This window comes from Giraffa tippelskirchi, chromosome X, assembly GCF_054371585.1.
Source record: "Giraffa tippelskirchi isolate mGirTip1 chromosome X, T2T-mGirTip1v1.2.pri, whole genome shotgun sequence".
In the NCBI taxonomy this organism is placed as follows: Eukaryota; Metazoa; Chordata; class Mammalia; order Artiodactyla; family Giraffidae; genus Giraffa; species Giraffa tippelskirchi.
Genome location: NC_137289.1, coordinates 77,902,990 through 77,920,979, shown reverse-complemented (window position 1 = coordinate 77,920,979; position 17,990 = coordinate 77,902,990). Strand labels below are relative to the sequence as shown.

Sequence of the window (17,990 nt, the reverse complement as noted above, 5' to 3'; positions counted from 1 at the left end):
ACCGTTTAGAACTAACACCCAAAAAAGATGTCCTTTTCATTATAGGGGACTGGAATGCAAAAGTAGGAGGTAAAGAGACACCTGGAGTAACAGGCAAATTTGGCCTTGGAGTACAAAATGAAGCATGGCAAAGGCTAATAGAGTTTTTCCAAGAGAATGCACTGGTCATATCAAACACCCTCTTCCAACAACACACGAAAAGACTCTACACATGGACATCACCAGATGGTCAACACCAAAATCAGATTGATTATATCCTTTTCAGCCAAAGATGGAGAAGCTCTATATAGTCAGCAAAAACAAGACTGGGAGCTGACTGTGGCTCAGATCATGAACTCCTTATTGCCAAATTCAGACTTAAATTGAAGAAAGTAGGGAAAACCACTAGACTATTCAGGTATGACCTAAATCAAATCCCTTATGATTATACAGTGGAAGTGACAAATAGATTTAAGGGACTAGATCTGATAGGCAGAGCACCTGATGAACTATGGACGGAGGTTCATGACATTATATAGGAGACAGGGATCAAGACCATCCCCATGGAAAAGAAACTCAAAAAAGCAAAATAGCTGTCTGAGGAGGCCTTACAAATAGCTATGAAAAGAAGAGAAGCCAAAAGCAAAGGAGAAAAGGAAAGATATTCCCATTTGAATGAAGAGTTCCAAAGACTAGCAAGGAGAGATAAGAAAGCCATCTTCAGGAATCAATGCAGAGAAATAGAGGAAAACAATAGAATGGGAAAGACTAGAGATCTCTTCAAGAAAATTAGAGATAGCAAGGGAACATTTCATGCAAAGATGGGCTCGAAAAAGGACAGAAATGTTATGGACCTAACAAAAGCAGAAAAGCAGAAGATATTAAGAAGATGTGGCAAGAATACACAGAAGAACTGTACAAAAAAGATGATCACAACCCATATAATCATGATGGTATGATCACTCACCTAGAGACAGACATTCTGGAATGTGAAGTCAAGGGGGCCTTAGAAAGTATCACTATGGACAAAGCGAGTGGAGGTGATGGAATTCAAGTTGAGCTATTTCAAATCCTGAAAGATGATGCTGGGAAAGTGCTGCACTCAATATGCCAGCAAATTTGGAAAACTCAGCAGTGGCCACAGGACTGGAAAAGGTCAGTTTTCACCCCAATCCCAAAGAAAGGCAATGCCAAAGAATGCTCCAACTACCACACAATTGCATTCATCTCACAGGCTAGTAAAGTAATGCTCAAAATTCTCCAAGCTCGGCTTCAGCAATACGTGAACTGTATTGCTGATGTTCAAGCTAGTTTAGAAAAGGCAGAGGAACCAGAGATCAAATTGCCAAAATCCGCTGGATCATTGAAAAAGCAAGAGAGTTCCAGAAAAACATCTATTTCTGCTTTATTGACTATGCCAAAGCCTTTGACTGTGTGGATTACAATAAACTGTGGAAAATTCTGAAAGAGATGGGAATACCAGACCATCTGACCTGTCTCTTGAGAAACCTGTATGCAGGTCAGGAAGCAACAGTTAGAACTGTATATGGAACAACAGACTGATTTCAAATGGTAAAAGGAATACATCAAGGCTGTAAATTGTCACCCTGGTTATTTAACTTATATGCAGTGTACATCATGAGAAACGCTGGGCTGGATGAGGCACAAGCTGGAATCAAGAGTGCTGGGAGAAATATCAATAACCTCAGATATACAGATGACAACACCCTTATGGAAGAAAGTGAAGAGGAACTAAAAAGCCTCTTGAAAGTGAGAGAGGAGAGTGAAAAAGATGGCTTAAAGCTAAACATTTAGAAAACTAAGATCATGGCATCTGGTCCCATCACTTTATGGGAAATGGATGGGGAAACAGTGGAAACAGTGTCAGACTTTATTTTTTTGGGGCTCCAAAATCACTGCAGATGGTGACTGCAGCCATGAAATTAAAAGACTCTTACTCCTTGGAAGGAAAGTTATGATCAACCTAGATAGCATATTAAAAAGTAAAAAGCAGAGACATTGCTTTGCCAACAAAGGTCCATCTAGTCAAGGCTATGGTTTTTCCAGTAGTCATGTATGGATATGAGAGTTGGATGGTGAAGAAAGCTGAGTGCCGAAGAATTGATGCTTTTGAACTATGGTGTTGGAGAAGACTCTTGAGAGTCCCTTGGACTGCAAGGAGATCCAACCAGTCCATCCTAAAGGAGATCAGTCCTGGGTGTTCATTGGAAGGACTGATGTTGAAGCTGAAGCTGCAATACTTTGGCCACCTTATGTGAAGAGTTGACTCATTGGAAAAGACCCTGATGCTGGGAACGATTGCGGGCAGGAGGAGAATGGGACGACAGAGGATGAGCTGGTTGGATGGCATCACCGACTCGATGGACATGAGTTTGGGTAAACTCCAGGAGTTGGTGATGGACAGAGAGGCCTGGCGTGCTATGATTCATGGGGTCACAAAGAGTCGGACACGACTGAGCGACTGAACTGAACTAACATCCAGCAAGAAGAAACTCATTTGATTCCTGGACATCTTCCTTGAAAATGCCAATAATTTATTAGCCACCAGAAAAATAAATTAATTTGATAGCTTTCCTTTAATTTTTTTAGCTGAAAATAGCTACTCTGTGAGAATGCAAATTCTGATTCAGGGAAGAGGAAGGGTGAGAGGTCCTTTTAGAGCACAGAATCCTTCTCGAGTAAGCTTTAATCATGGAGTTCTCTGTGAGGTACTCAAGTAAGATTGCATGTGGAAGCTGGAAAGCCACGAGAATGAGAATGCAGAGAATGCCAAGGACATATTTTGCCTAGTTTAAAGCCTACATTGTCTAGTCGATCTTAAAGCCAAGGTAAGTGGTTCTTTTCCTTCATATACAAAGAGTCTCTTATGTTAAGAAAACACAATTCAATCAGAATACATACGTTTCTGTAGGAAGTACTATTTTAACATGATGTTGCAAAGAGGAGTCATCATAAACACCAAGCATCTGTTTTTAAAGTTTCCAGTTGCCTGTACATATAAAATCCCTTTGGGCTAACCAGAAGTGCTATCAAAACGCTTTACTATGTTTAATTATTAATGGCAACAAATGAAAACAAATGTTTAGGTTTTCATGGATCTAAGAAAATAGGCTAAAGTTTGATTTTCATAAAAGAACTAAAATCATTTTTTCCCCCACAAAATCACCAATACCAGCACTACATATTAATTTTCATACAAATGGTTTCCTGAGTTTATTCATAATAATATGTGCTTTAGACAATAGATTGTTCAGTCTACCTGGGCAAATCTGGTGTTTTTTTTCTTTGAGAAAAAAATATTACTACAATATCCTCTCTTTTTGACAACAACAATAAAACCCCCAACTTTATTATTAAATACTATCAAGAACCATCAACTAGAAAGAAAAGTAATATAAAATAATTGTTAATGAATCCATTAGATATCAAAGTATTTTAAAGTCTCAAAGAATTTGCTTTTATTGGTTAAGTATTTATAGAAACCCCACCCAAAAAATATCTCATTCACATCTGCTTTTTTTGTTCTAGAGTTCTAGCCAAAAGGGACATGATTATGCATCCCTACCTGGGTTCCTTCTACAGAATGAAGCTGTCATGTGAAGCTTTCCCTTATAATAAGGTTGCCCCCTACTACTGTTGTTAAGCTACCATGTTTGAATTTTCCAGAACAAAACTCACAATTATTGGGAAAATCCACTAGCATCTATATCTTTTATACCTTTTCAACCTTCACTGAGTGATAAGGAATTGTGCTGTTTGTTGCTTATTTCTGACCATGTTCCTTTCATGAAAGGAGTGTATGACACAACCTTTTTTAGCAAACTCATTGAAAAATTAAGATCATCTACTTAAAAAAAATATTGTTTATGTAAAGACAAAGTTATTTTGTGATCATTTTTCATTTTCCAACTTTACTTACTCTAATTCTACTACTACAAAAGCATATATAGAAATGGTATCTCTGTTCTGAAAAGTTAAACACCACTAAGTTTGTCATATCAATTCTGATAAGAAGGCATTACAGCACAAACAAGAGGAAAATAAGTCAATATAATGACACAAGTACTTCTAGTAATAAACCAAAATGAAGAAAGAAAAAGCTGAACTGTGACAAAGAAATCCACAAGATATGATCCCAGTGTCTTTCTAAAGAATATCTTCCATGTAATATTAAGACGTTCTTTAATGTCTTTCAACTATTGCAAAAGACATCTCAAAATATGAACACATACTTTTATATATCACACAAATGAAACAGACCTTTGTGTGTGGAATATACATCACTTACATTATAAAGAGAATTATGTATAGTTTCTTTTATTAAATACTGAAGTTACAAGTCTTCTAGCCTAAACTGTACACTTCAGAGCTCAGTAATCACCCCTCTCTGAACTAAGCAAAATAAAATACACAGTAAACAGCAAAACAAGCACACATAAGTAGATCACTTATATTCACTAAAGAAAAGTGTAATATCCTCAAGTATACATTCATGAGTTCTTTCTGTCAGTAGTTGTAGCAGCAGCAGTAGTAGTAATGGTATTTAAAGTAGTAGTAATGGTATTTTCTTCAACAACACAAAAAGATTCTTTCAAATTCAATCATTTAGAGAAAACAATACATACTACACAGTGGTTCTGAATCATAAAATTTAATAATAGGACCAATTTGGCCAGACCTTTTTATTATAAATATTATTTTAAAATGTGTTCAAATTTTATGCATATCATTAATATTACTTCCTATTTAAAAAGACAGTTTATCTTCTTGAAGCATAACTATTATGTAGTATTATCTAAAGTTTACTGAAATGCATTATAACTATATTATGTGTGCTAAGCTCACAAATTCATTACAGTAAAATTTCAACTATATAACCATAGGATTAAAGATAAATATGCTACACTGTAATTCAAAGCACAGGGAAATAAAAAAACAAGAATGTAGTTCATTATAAAAGGACAGATGATAATTAAATCCAATTGGTTAACCTCAAAGTAAGTTTAGATAACATCAAGGTAGTGCCAACACCATAACTTTATTTTCAAAGGCTTAACTATGACCTATTTAGTAGATTATAATACCAATATAAGACCTTTGGCTAAAATTTCTTCAATTGTACTACATTTTCATTCGATGTAAAATTTACAGAAGCCTTTATTTCTAGATGAGGCCATTTATGGGCAATATACAGGTCTGTCGGCACACATTATCTATGATTTAATTCTTTCGTAAAAACTTTGGCATCAACCATGTTAGGAATTCACATATGAGCACAAATGGTTTTTGCTCTGGCCACAAACTACGTTTACATTTTAGTAACTACAGAGAGTCAAATGAATGGAGTTTACACATAATGACAAGCTTCTACGATAAATTTCTTTTTCACTTTCCTTAAAAAAAAAAAAGACGTCTAACCTTTCAGGATCTAATGTCAAAAAATACTGACATTGCTTGGCATTATACTATTATACTTGCATCTTGACTGTTGGTAATGATTCCCCAAGCCATTATTTTACATAACCAGAAATCTGAAAGAAAGAAACCTACTGTAGAAGTTAGTATGTAGAGAAGTTAGTAGGACTTTGTAGACACCAATTATATACTTAAATAAATACTTGGACAACACTGAAAAGCAACATAGTATGAAAATTGTGGACCTATATATGTTTTTTTAAAAATCTCACTCCCCTTAAAAAAGGAAGCTTAATCAGAATATTCAAGTAATGTAGTAGAAAATAATGCCTTTGATATACAATTAGACAAAAAGCCACACATTTAATCTTTCCTTCATCCAGTTTGGCTGAGGAACCCTAAAACTTTCAAAGGCCAGTTGATGTTCGCTTTTTCATGCTTCGTCGCTGAGCTAAGCTTGAAGCAGCAACAGGCTCTAGGACTGGTTGAAAAGTCTTGTGAGTCAGGGCAGAATATGTGGCGACCACTGCTCCCTAAAATAATGAGAAATATTACAAACTGAATAACAATCTCTGAAGGTAAGAAAACTTCCACATTGTATCATGAAAAATTTAACTAGAATAGAAATTTTTCCCCTAGGAAAGTAATTGAGAATCCATAATATTTCCATTGATGCTCCCTTGATTAACATCTGACTACTTATATATTTTTTTATTTCAATAACTATGCTTCTTACAATTTTTTAAAACACTAAAATGTATTATTTTTTCAGTCTTTCAAAATTCACAAAATTTGTTTTTAAATATCTTTTTAATTTTATTTTTCACAGGAATTGTATATATTTAAGGCATACAACATGTTATCTTGATATACACAGTAAAATGACTACTACAGTCAAGCTAATTAACATATGTCCTCTTCACATAGTTATAATTTTTGTGTGTGATAAGAGTACCTGAAAACCTACTCTTAGCAAATTTTCAGCATTCAGTATAGTATTATTTATTACCTGTACTTAACATCAGGCTTCACATTATACCTCTAGGCTTACTCATCCTACATAACTGTAACTTTGTATGCCTTGATCAATATCTCCCCTTTTCGACCTTCTCCCTATCTATTGGTAACTACTATTCAACTCTCTGCTTTCACATATTTGTTTTTTTTAGATTCCACATGTAAGAGAGATGTAGTTTTTTTCTTTCTGTGTCTTCATTATTTCACTTAGCATAATGTCTTTGGGTTCATCTCTATTGTGGCAAATGACAAAGATCTCCTTTTAAAAAGTTGAACAATATTTCATTATATATAACATATTCCATACATACACACCCATCCACAATTTCTTTACACCCGTCCACAATTTCTTTATTCTCAGATATATTTGCACTCCCATGATCATTCTAACAATATTCAAAATGGCCAAAATATGAAAACACACCTTAGTGTCCATCAACAGATAAATGGATAAATCACTAAACTTCAAAACGTAGGTTCAAAACTTGCACCAATGGCTATTAATTTAGGAACCAATAGGCATCTTTTTTTTTCCCATATGAAACCTGAATTTAGTCTGCACCAAGCCCCAGTGTCTCTTAAAGCAAACCAAATATAATCAAGAAAATTTTATGTATCATTAGTAAGGCTGCACATAAAGAAGGCTGTTATTTAAAAAAGTAAGCCAAAACAAAAGAATCTATAAATATACTTTAAAAAAATAAAGACAATATAAAGTAATTATATGTGTCATCACTGAATGGCATAGCATTTAGAAGATGCTTAAAAGTATGTTGGTTTTACCTTAACAACATGTGATGTACCATTTCTATTTGGCTGATCATCTGGCAACTGATCTCTGTGGGTTATCCACGAGTGTTTCAATATTTGCTCTGTAGTGTACCGCTGCTGTGGGTCCATATGTAGCATATGGGAAAGCAAATCCTAAATTAAAATGAAAAAAAATATATATATATATACACATACATACATACAAGAAACTACATACTACATATCATTAAAGGTTTTAGTAAAATACATAATTTCCCATTTCCTCAAAACATGAAAGTATTGATAATTTAGGAATCTGTTTGATTTGACCTATCATTAGGGGAAAAAAATCCCATATACTGCACAGTTAACTGTTAAAAGAGAATGTTCAAACATACTTTTAAAAACATAGCATATACTTATTTACCATTCTAAAATCAAGAAATATCAATTTAGTGGAAGTGGAATGTGGTCAGTAAGGGAGAAGGAAAATGTAAAGCAGCAAGAGCTACACTGGACTTCGCTAGACAGTTAAGAGGATAAAGGAACTATTGATTTTTGCTGGCAATCTGGGTCCCAAAGTATAAGGTTATCTGTATACAGACACAAATTCATAGAAGGGAGAGTCTCATGTTGATAAGGTACTCAGTAACTGATGGTTTCCTGTATAAAATACTAAAGAAAGCAAAACATAAATATAAGGTTAGCAGCTGACTGCTAGCATAGCAGTGGTCAGCATATCATAAGTTTTTCATCAAAGTAAATGTGAATATGCTTATTTTCTCTATGCTGTAATATAAACTTCTGTCATATAATCTCATAGTAAAATAGAATGTTAAATCTATTAAAAGATGTAACATTTAAAATTAAACAATCTCCATCAAGCACCTTTTATAGAAAGGAGAATTAAACTCTCCTTAACAAGCATCTTCTAAAATAGAAACAAAAACATTTGTTAAATTACTATCAATAGCATAAGCAGTGAGAAACTAAAGACTAGGTAGTAATACCAGAATGTGAAGAATAGTGTAACTGATTGAAACTATGTAGAGGAGTACATTCAATCAAAAAACTATTGGAAAAAGAATGTATGAACAGAAATAAATTAAAAAATAATATTAAAAAGAATACAACAGTGAATTATATAAATAAAACAGACATAAATGAAAATCATAAAATGATTAAAGTTCTAAGGACTTCTGATCCTGGCCAAAATGTAAAACTAGGAACTGAATTCACCCCCCTACTCCTGCCTGAAACTCAGCTCCTCCCCAAAAACCCCATAAAATGTAAGAAACAAGTTTTCAAGAGATCAGATATTAGGCAATGAAGAAGAGTAATCCCTAAAAGATAGAAAACAAATCAAGTAAGCCCTATGATTGCTCTAGCTTAGAACCATGAAAAGAGTTTTCAGAATGTCAGGTAGGTAAGGAAAACTCAGATAGAGACTAGCAGATTTCCTGTGTTAAAGAGACAGAAGTGAGAATCAGGGTCAGAAAGAAAACACTTGTGGGGGTCTCTTTCAAGTATTTTCACCGCAAACCATATGTGGTTAAAAACAACAACAACAAAACAAAACAGAAGTCATGGGAAGAAGCATATGCAAGGATTAGAGGGAAATGGGAGTCTATGCAGGGTGAGGTATAGTGCCTATTCCCACCAGTCAGACTGGAAAACCTCAAATTCATGGAGTATTTGTTAGAGAAACTGAAAGAAACCTGCTTGAGTAGTAGTGACTATTCCTTGATTAAACATTGCTCCGTTCCTGCCTAAAATATCTTAAAAGGAAAACCCATAGAAGATATAAAAACAAATAAAACAAATGAAAACTAAAATGTGAGACAAAAAGAATGGACCAAATTTAATATGGCAGGTAAAAAGACTGGTAAAGACACAGCAATAGACACTATAAAAAAGTATAAAACAAAAAAGCAAAAGAGCAGAGCATCAGTGAGCTATGGGACAACTTCAACTGAAAAAGTAAACAAACACAATTGGAGTCTCAGAAATTAAGAGGGAAGAAAAGAATGTTTGAAGAAATAATGCCACTAAAATTATCAAATTTTATGGAAACTATGAACCCACAGATCTAAAAAGCTAAATGAATCCCAAGTACAAGAAATAAAATTACATCAAGGAACATCAAACCAAATTGCTCAAAACCCAAGACAGAGAAAACTTTAAAAACTAACCAAGAAAAGAAGAAGGCTTTTTACATATAATGAAACAAAGATAAAAATAGAAGCCCAACAGGCTGCCCTATGCCTCAAGCTGCCCTGAGATGTGACTCTGCCCACCAGTGGTGGGGTGCCAGTCCTAGGTTTCCCCGGGTCCTGCAGACAGCCACCCTGGCCCCTGGTCCCACCCACTAGCAAGCCAGCACCAGCTCAAGGACCACTGGGGCTGAACAGCCAGTTATGCCAGGACTGAGCTCTGCTCAACAGTGGGCCAGCAACAACCACATGACACAGGGCCTGGCAGCCAACTAGGCTGGAAGCTAGCCTGGCCACCAGTATGCCCAGAGTAGATGGTTTTATAATAAGATTAGGACCCATACAGCACACATATGGGTCATGTGTAGGATACATAGCTCTGGTGAATGGAGTGGAGTATGCTGAATGGCACCATAGGCTATTTGCTATGTAATTCCACTTTGTGAAGATGAGCAAACATAACTGACGTACTTAACAAATGAAAATAGATACAGATAACTGGGCAAAATGAGGAGACAAAGGAATATGCTCCAACCCAAAGAACAAGATAAAATCTCAGAAGAACTAAAGAGAGTAGAGGAGAGCAATCTATCCAACAAAGACTTCAAGGTAATGACCATAAAAATGCTTGATGAACATGGGAGAATAATGGATGAACATGGCAGGAAGTCTAACAAAGAGTTGCAAAATATAAAGAAGAACCAAATGGAACTGAAGAATACAAAAACTGGAAAAATAAAACTAGAAGGAACCAAGAGTACATCACATGATACAGAGGAACAGATAAGTGAACTGAAAGATAGAATAATGGAAACCACCTAAGCTGAACAGAAAAAAAGGAATTTAAGAAATGAGGATAACTTTTTGGAATGATACCAAGAGTAATAATATATGCACCATATGGATCCCAGAATGATAAGAGAGAAAGGTACAGAGAATTTATTTCAAAAAATAATAGCTGAGTCTCTTTTGATGTCTTGCAGGGGAAAACATGTACACCCACAGTGGAACTGTGTCAATGTATGGCAAAACAAATACAATATTGTAAAGTTAAAAAATAGATAAGTTAAAAAAAATAGCTGAGAATGTCTTCTCCCTGGAAATGGAAATGGACACCCAGGACGAGGAAGCAACAGAGTCCAAAACAAGCTGAACCAAGAGAGACTTTCACCAAGCCTCACAATAACTAAAATGGCAAAATTATAGATGGAGAATCTTAAAAGTGGCAAGAGAAAAGCAACTAGTTATATAAAAGGGAATTCACATAAGATTTTGGTTGACTTTTCAGCAGACCCTGCAAACCAGGAAAGCCACAAGATATTTAAAGTGATTAAAGGACAAAACATACAACCAAGACTATTTTCAGATATCTCCAGCAAGGTTATCTTCAGATTTGAAATGGAGAGAACGTTTTACATAGAAGCAAGCACTGAAAGAGTTCAGTACCACTAGACCAACAGCTCTCCAAGAAATGCTAAAGGGATTTCTCTAAGTAGAAAAGATAAGACCCAAACTAGAAATATAATAATCACGGAAGGTAAAATCTCACCAGTAACAGAAAATGTAAAGATCAATCACTTATAAAACTACAAGGAAGGTTAAAAGACAAAAGTGGTAAAATATACACATAAACGAATTAAGAAAAACACACAAAACATGTACAAAATATGATGTTTAAAAACATTAAATGTAAGAGGAGTAAAAATGCAGGGTTTTTAGATGAGTTCAAACTTAAGTGATCATCAACTGAAAACAATCATATATATTGTAAAATATAAATATCATCTCACACGCTAGTAAAGTAATGCTCAAAATTCTCCAAGCAAGGCTTCAGCAATACGTGAACTGTGAACTTCCAGATGTTCAAGCTGCCTTTAGAAAAGGCAGAGGAACCAGAGACCAAATTGCCAACATCTGCTGGATCATCGAAAAAGCAAGAGAGCTCTATAAAAACATATATTTCTGGTTTATTGACTATGCCAAAGCCTTTGACTGTGTGCATCACAATAAACTGTGGAAAATTCTGAAAGAGATGGGAATACCAGACCATCTGACCTCTCTCTTGAGAAACCTGTATGCAGGTCAGGAAGCAACAGTTAGAAGTGGACATGGAACAACAGACTGGTTCCAACTAGGAAAAGGAGTACATCAAGGCTGTATTCTGTCACCCTGCTTATTTAACTTATATGCAGAGTACATCATGAGAAAAGCTGGGCTGGAAGAAACACAAGCTGGAATCAAGATTGCCAGGAGAAATATCAATAACCTCAGATATGGAGATGACACCACCCTTATGGCAGAAAGCGAAGAAGAACTAAAGAGCCTCTTGATGAAAGTGAAAGAGGAGAGTGAAAAAGTTGGCTTAAAGCTCAACGTTCAGAAAACTAAGATCATGGCATCTGGTCCCATCACTTCATGGGAAACAGATGGGGAAACAGTGGAAACAGTGGCTGACTTTATTTATTGGGGCTCTAAAATCACTGCTGATGGTGATTGCAGCCATGAAATTAAAAGACGCTTACTCCTTGGAAGGAAAGTTATGACCAACCTAGATAGCATATTTAAAAGCAGAGACATTACTTTGCCAACAAAGGTCCATCTAGTCAAGGCTATGGTTTTTCCAGTAGTCATGTATGGATGTGAGAGTTGGACAGTGAAGAAAGCTGAGCGCCGAAGAATTGATGCTTTTGAACTGTGGTGTTGGAGAAGACTCTTGAGAGTCCCTTGGACTGCAAGAAGATCCAACCAGTCCATCCTAAAGGAGATCAGTCCTGGGTGTTCATTGGAAGGACTGATGTTGAAGCTGAAACTCCAATACTTTGGGCACCTCATGCGAAGAGTTGACTCATTGGAAAATACCCTAATGCTGGGAAGGATCGAGGGCAGGAAGATAAGGGGATGACAGAGGATGTGATGGCTGGATGGCATCACTGACTCAATGGACATGGGTTTGGGCAGACTCTGGGAGTTGGTGATGGACAGGGAGGCCTGGCATGCTGCGATTCATGCGGTCGCAAAGAGTTGGACATGACTGCGTGACTGAACTGAACTATCATGGTAAGAAAGCAAAAATGTGTAATAAATGACACACACATACACACACAATGGGAGAGACAGAGATAGAAAGAGAAAGGAACCCAAATGAAACACTAATTATAGTCATCAAATCACAAGGGAAGAGAGCAAAAGATGAAGATAAAAAAAGGACAAAAACAACCAGAAAAAAATTGACAAGATAGCAGTGAGTACATACCTACTGATAATTATTTAAAATGTAAGTGTTGCAATCAGAAGACATAGCAAGGGGCTGAACAACTACAAAACAAGATCCATCTATATGCTGACTATAAAAGACTCACTTCAGATGTAAACATTGACAAAAAACTAATGTGAAGGGATTAAAAAAAAGTATTTTATCCAATTGGGAACAAAAGAAAGCTGGAAATACCGGAAAGAAGGCAGAGGAGTAGGTGGATATGCAGTACATCTCTCTCCACAGATGCATCAGGAACACATCTTCAGATGCAGAAGATCTCACAGAACACTAGCTAAGAGCGGCAGGAGTCCCTGACCACTAGAAAGGAATATACAGATCCACACAAATCTCAGCAGGATGAAGGAAGGAAGGGAAAAAGAGGAGAGTGAGCAGGACTAGACCTGTACCCAGAGGTTGGAGGAATTGAAGCAGGGGTCAGATCCCCACATCAGGGCAATTGTTTGGGACAGAGGAGAAGCATTTGAGGCTGTGGGAGAGTGCAACAGCTGATCTGTGACAGTCTGAATTGAGTGAGAACCACAAAGACAACACTTGCCGCAACACTATATTCCCTGGACAGGGACCCAAGTCCCCTGGAACGCATGGTAGTGGGGAACTGGGCTGTAGGGACTGGAAACCAATCCCAGGGCAAGGGCTGCTGTTGATTGTGGGGAGAAGGCCAGAGGGGAAGTAAGGGAGGAGATCGTGGTGGGGAATGCCTTTGGAGGAAAGCTGGGAACCATGGAGGCAAGGTGATATTGCCGAAATATGTGCAGACAGTGGAGTCATCAATGTAGCCTCTCTCTCCCCACATGTCAGTGCTGACAGCTGACTAACAAACAACCCAGAGAGGGTGGTCCTTTAAGTACTTGATAAGTTGAGCAATAAGGTCCCCAACGCGGGAGATCCTTGAGAGCCTGCTGCACCAAGCAACAGAGAAGGACCAATCAGGGAGGTCCCTGGAATGTTAGCTGCCAGAGGCTAGAAAAAGACTCTAATATTGCCACAGCTGCAGAAACTCAGGCTGACAGCGTTCCTGCATATTTGGCGCCAAAAGGGTCCCTGTGATCGAAGCGCTGTGCCACCTCCACATCTGGCCCTCACTGGGCATGTAAGTCCTCCAGGGCAGCCTCAGGAAAGAGCGCCTGTGGATGACTCACATGCAGTTCAGTTCAGTCACTCAGTCGTGTCCGACTTTTGTGACCCCATGAACCACAGCAAAACAGGCCTCCCTGTCCATCAGCAACTCCCACAGTTTACCCAAACCCATGTCCATCGAGTCAGTGATGCCATCCAGCCATCGCATCCTCTGTCATCCCCTTATCCTCCTGCCCCCAATCCTTCCCAGCATTAGGGTCTTTTCCAATGAGTCAACTCTTTGCAAGAGGTGGCCAAAGTATTGGAGCTTCAGCTTCAACATCAGTCCTTCCAATGAACACCCAGGACTGATCTCCTTTAGGATGGACTGGTTGGATCTTCTTGCAGTCCAAGGGACTCTCAAGAGTCTTCTCCAACACCACAGTTCAAAAGCATCAATTCTTCGGCGCTCAGCTTTCTTCACTGTCCAACTCTCACATCCATACATGACTACTGGAAAAACCATAGCCTTGACTAGATGGACCTTTGTTGGCAAAGTCATGTCTCTCTGCTTTTAAATATTCCATCTAAGTTGGTCATAACCTTCCTTCCAAGAAGTAAGCGTCTTTTAATTTCATGGCTGCAGTCACCATCAGCAGTGATTTTGGAGCCCAAAAAAATAAAGTCTGACACTGTTTCCACTGTTTCCCCATCTGTTTCCCATGAAGTGATGGGACCAGATGCCATAATCTTAGTTTTCTGAACGTTGAGCTTTAAGCCAACTTTTTCACTCTCCTCTTTCACTTTCATCAAGAGGCTCTTTAGTTCTTCTTCGCTTTCTGCCATAAGGGTGGTGTCATCTCCATATCTGAGGTTATGATATTTCTCTCGACAATCTTGATTCCAGCTTGTGTTTCTCTCAGCCCAGCGTTTCTCATGATGTACACTGCATATAAGTTAAATAAGCAGGGTGACAGAATACAGCCTTGACGTACTCCTTTTCCTAGTTGGAACCAGTCTGTTGTTCCATTTCCACTTCTAACCGTTGCTTCCTAACCTGCATACAGGTTTCTCAAGAGACAGGTCAGATGGTCTGGTATTCCGATCTCTTTCAGAATTTTCCACAGTTTATTGTGATCCACACAGTCAAAGGCTTTGGCATAGTCAATAAAGCAGAAATAGATGTTTTTCTGGAAATCTCTTGCTTTTTCGATGATCCAGTGGATGTTGGTAATTTGATCTCTGGTTCCTCTGCCTTTTCTAAAACCAGCTTGAACATCTGGAAGTTCACAGTTCACGTACTGCTGAAGCCTAGCTTGGAGAATTTTGAGCATTACTTTACTAGCATGTGAGATGAGTGCAATTGTGTGGTAGTTTGAGCATTCTTTCAAATTGCCTTTCTTTGGGATTGGAATGAAAACTGACCTTTTCCAGTCCTGTGGCCACTGCTGAGTTTTCCAGATTTGCTGGCATATTGAGTGCAGCACTTTCAGAGCATCATCTTTCAGGATTTGAAATAGCTCAACTGGAATTCCATCACCTCCACTAGCTTTGTTCGTAGTGATGCTTTCTAAGGCCCACTTGACTTCACATTCCAGGATGTCTGGCTCTAGGTGAGTGATCACACCGTCGTGATTATCTGGGTTGTGAAGATGTTTTTTGCACTTTGCTGGAGCAGACGTGAAGAGATACCCCACGTCCAAGGTAAGAGAATCCCAAGTATGACAGTAGGTGTTGCGAGAGTGCATCAGAGGGCAGACACACCGAAACTATAATCAAAGAAAACTAGCCAATCTGATCACACAGACCACAGCCTTGTCTATCTCAATGAAACTAAGCCATGCCGTGTGGGGCCACCCAAGATGGATGGGTCATTGTGGAGAGGTCTGACAGAATGTGGTCCACTGGAGAAGAGAATGGCAAACCATTTGAGTATTTTTGCCTTGAGAACCCCATGAACAGCATGAAGAGGCAAAGATAGGACACTGAAAGATGAATTCCCCAGGTTGGTAGGTTCCCAATATGCTACTGGAGATCAGTGGAGGAATAACTCAAGAAAGAATGATGGAATGGAGCCAAAGCAAAAACGATACCCAACTGTGGATGTGACTGGTGATAGACGCAAAGTCCAATGATATAAAGAGCAATATTGCATAGGAACCTGGAATGTTAGGTCCATGAATCAAGGCAAACTGGAAGTGGTCAAACAGGAGATGGCAAGAGTGAACGTTGACATTCTAGGAATCAGCGAACTAAGATGGACTGGAATGGGTGAATTTAACTCAGATGACCATTATATCTACTACTGTGGGCAATAATCCCTTAGAAGAAATGGAGTAGCCATCATGGTCAACAAAAGATTCCGAAATGCAGTACTTGGATGCAATCTCAAAAACGACAGAATGATCTCTGTTCGCTTTCAAGGCAAACCATTCAATACCACGGTAATCCAAGTCTATGCCCCGACCAGGAACGCCGAAGAAGCTGAAGATGAATGGTTCTGTGAAGACCTACAAGACCTTCTAGAACTAACACCCAAAAAAGATGTCCTTTTCATTATAGGGGACTGGAATGCAGAAGTAGGAAGTCAAGAAACACCTGGAGTAACAGGCAAGTTTGGCCTTGGAGTACAGAATGAAGCAGGGCAAAGGATAATAGAGTTTTACCACGAGAACACACTGGTAATAGCAAACACCCTATTCCAACAACACAAGAGAAGACTCTACATGTGGACATCACCAGATGGTCAACACCGAAATCAGATTGATTATATTCTTTGCAGCCAAAGAAGGAAAAGCTCTATACAGTCAGCAAAAACAAGACCAGGAGCAGACTGTGGCTCAGATCATGAACTGCTTATTGCCAAATTCAGACTTAAATTGAAGAAAGTAGGGAAAACCACTAGACCATTCAGGTATGACCTAGATCAAATCCCTTATGAGTATACTGTGGAAGTGACAAATAGATTTAAGGGACTACACCTGATAGACAGAGTGCCTGATGAACTATGGACAGAGATTCATGACATTGTACAGGAGACAGGGATCAGGAAAATCCCCATGGAAAAGAAATGCAAAAAAGCAACATGGCTGTCTGAGGAGGCCTTACAGATAGCTTGGAAGAGAAGAGAAGCGAAAAGCAAAGGAGAAAAGGAAAGATATTCCCATCTGAATGCAGAGTTCCAAAGAATAGCAAGGAGAGATAAGAAAGCCTTCCTCAGCGATCAGTGCAAACAAATAGAGGAAAACAACAGATTGGGAAAGACTGGAGACCTCTTCAAGAAAATTAGAGATACCAAAGGAACATTTCATGCAAAGATAGGCTCGATAAAGGACAGAAATGGTACGGACCTAACAGAAGCAGAATATATTAAGAAGAGGTGGCAAGAATACACAGAAGAACTGTACAAAAAACATCTTCATGACCCAGATAATCACGATGGTGTGATCACTCACCTAGAGCCAGACATCCTGCAATGTGAAGTCAAGTGGGCCTTGGAAAGCATCACTACGAACAAAGCTAGTGGAGGTGATGGAATTCCAGTTGAGCTATTTCAAATCCTCAAAGGTGATGCTGTGAAAGTGCTGCACTCGATATGCCAGCAAATTTGGAAAACTCAGCAGTGGCCACAGGACTGGAAAAGGTCAGTTTTCGTGCCAATCCCAAAGAAAGGCGATGCCAAAGAATGCTCAAACTACCGCACAATTGCACTCATCTCACATGCTAGTAAAGTAATGCTCAAAATTCTCCAAGCCAGGCTTCAACAATACGTGAACCATGAACTTCCAGATGTTCAAGCTGGTTTTAGAAAAGGCAGAGGAACCAGAGATCAAATTGCCAATATCCGCTGGATCATTGAAAAAGCAAGAGAGTTCCAGAAAACCATCTATTTCTGCTTTACTGACTATGCCAAAGCCTTTGACTGTGTGGATCACAATAAACTGTGGAAAATTCTGAAAGTGATGGTAACACCAGACCATCTGACCTGTCTCTTGAGAAACCTGTATGCAGGTCAGGAAGCAACAGTTAGAACTGGACATGGAACAACAGACTGGTTCCAAATAGGAAAAGGAGTACGTCAAGGCTGTATTCTGTCACCCTGCTTATTTAACTTATATGCAGAGTACATCATGAGAAATGCTGGGCTGGAAGAAAGACAAGCTGGAATCAAGATTGCCGGGAGAAATATCAATAACCTCAGATATGCGGATGACACCACCCTTATGGCAGAGAGTGAAGAAGAACTAGAAAGCCTCTTGATG

The 17,990-nt window shown here is 38.3% G+C and overlaps 1 protein-coding gene across 5 annotated transcripts in view; it reads right to left on the bottom strand.

Annotated features, from left to right (window-relative positions):
* Nucleotides 1–4,301: 4,301 nt before the first annotated feature.
* RPS6KA6 (ribosomal protein S6 kinase A6) overlaps nucleotides 4,302–17,990 on the bottom strand; it is a 202,411-nt gene continuing 188,722 nt past the window's right edge. For all 5 annotated transcript variants that reach the window (XM_081566554.1, XM_081566553.1, XM_081566555.1 and 2 more), the window contains 2 exons: nucleotides 7,216–7,356; nucleotides 4,302–5,948 (listed from right to left, as the gene is read on the bottom strand). In XM_081566554.1, coding sequence (XP_081422680.1) covers nucleotides 5,823–5,948; nucleotides 7,216–7,356 — 267 coding nt within the window. In that variant the 3' untranslated portion in view covers nucleotides 4,302–5,822. The remainder of the gene's footprint in view (nucleotides 5,949–7,215; nucleotides 7,357–17,990) is intronic.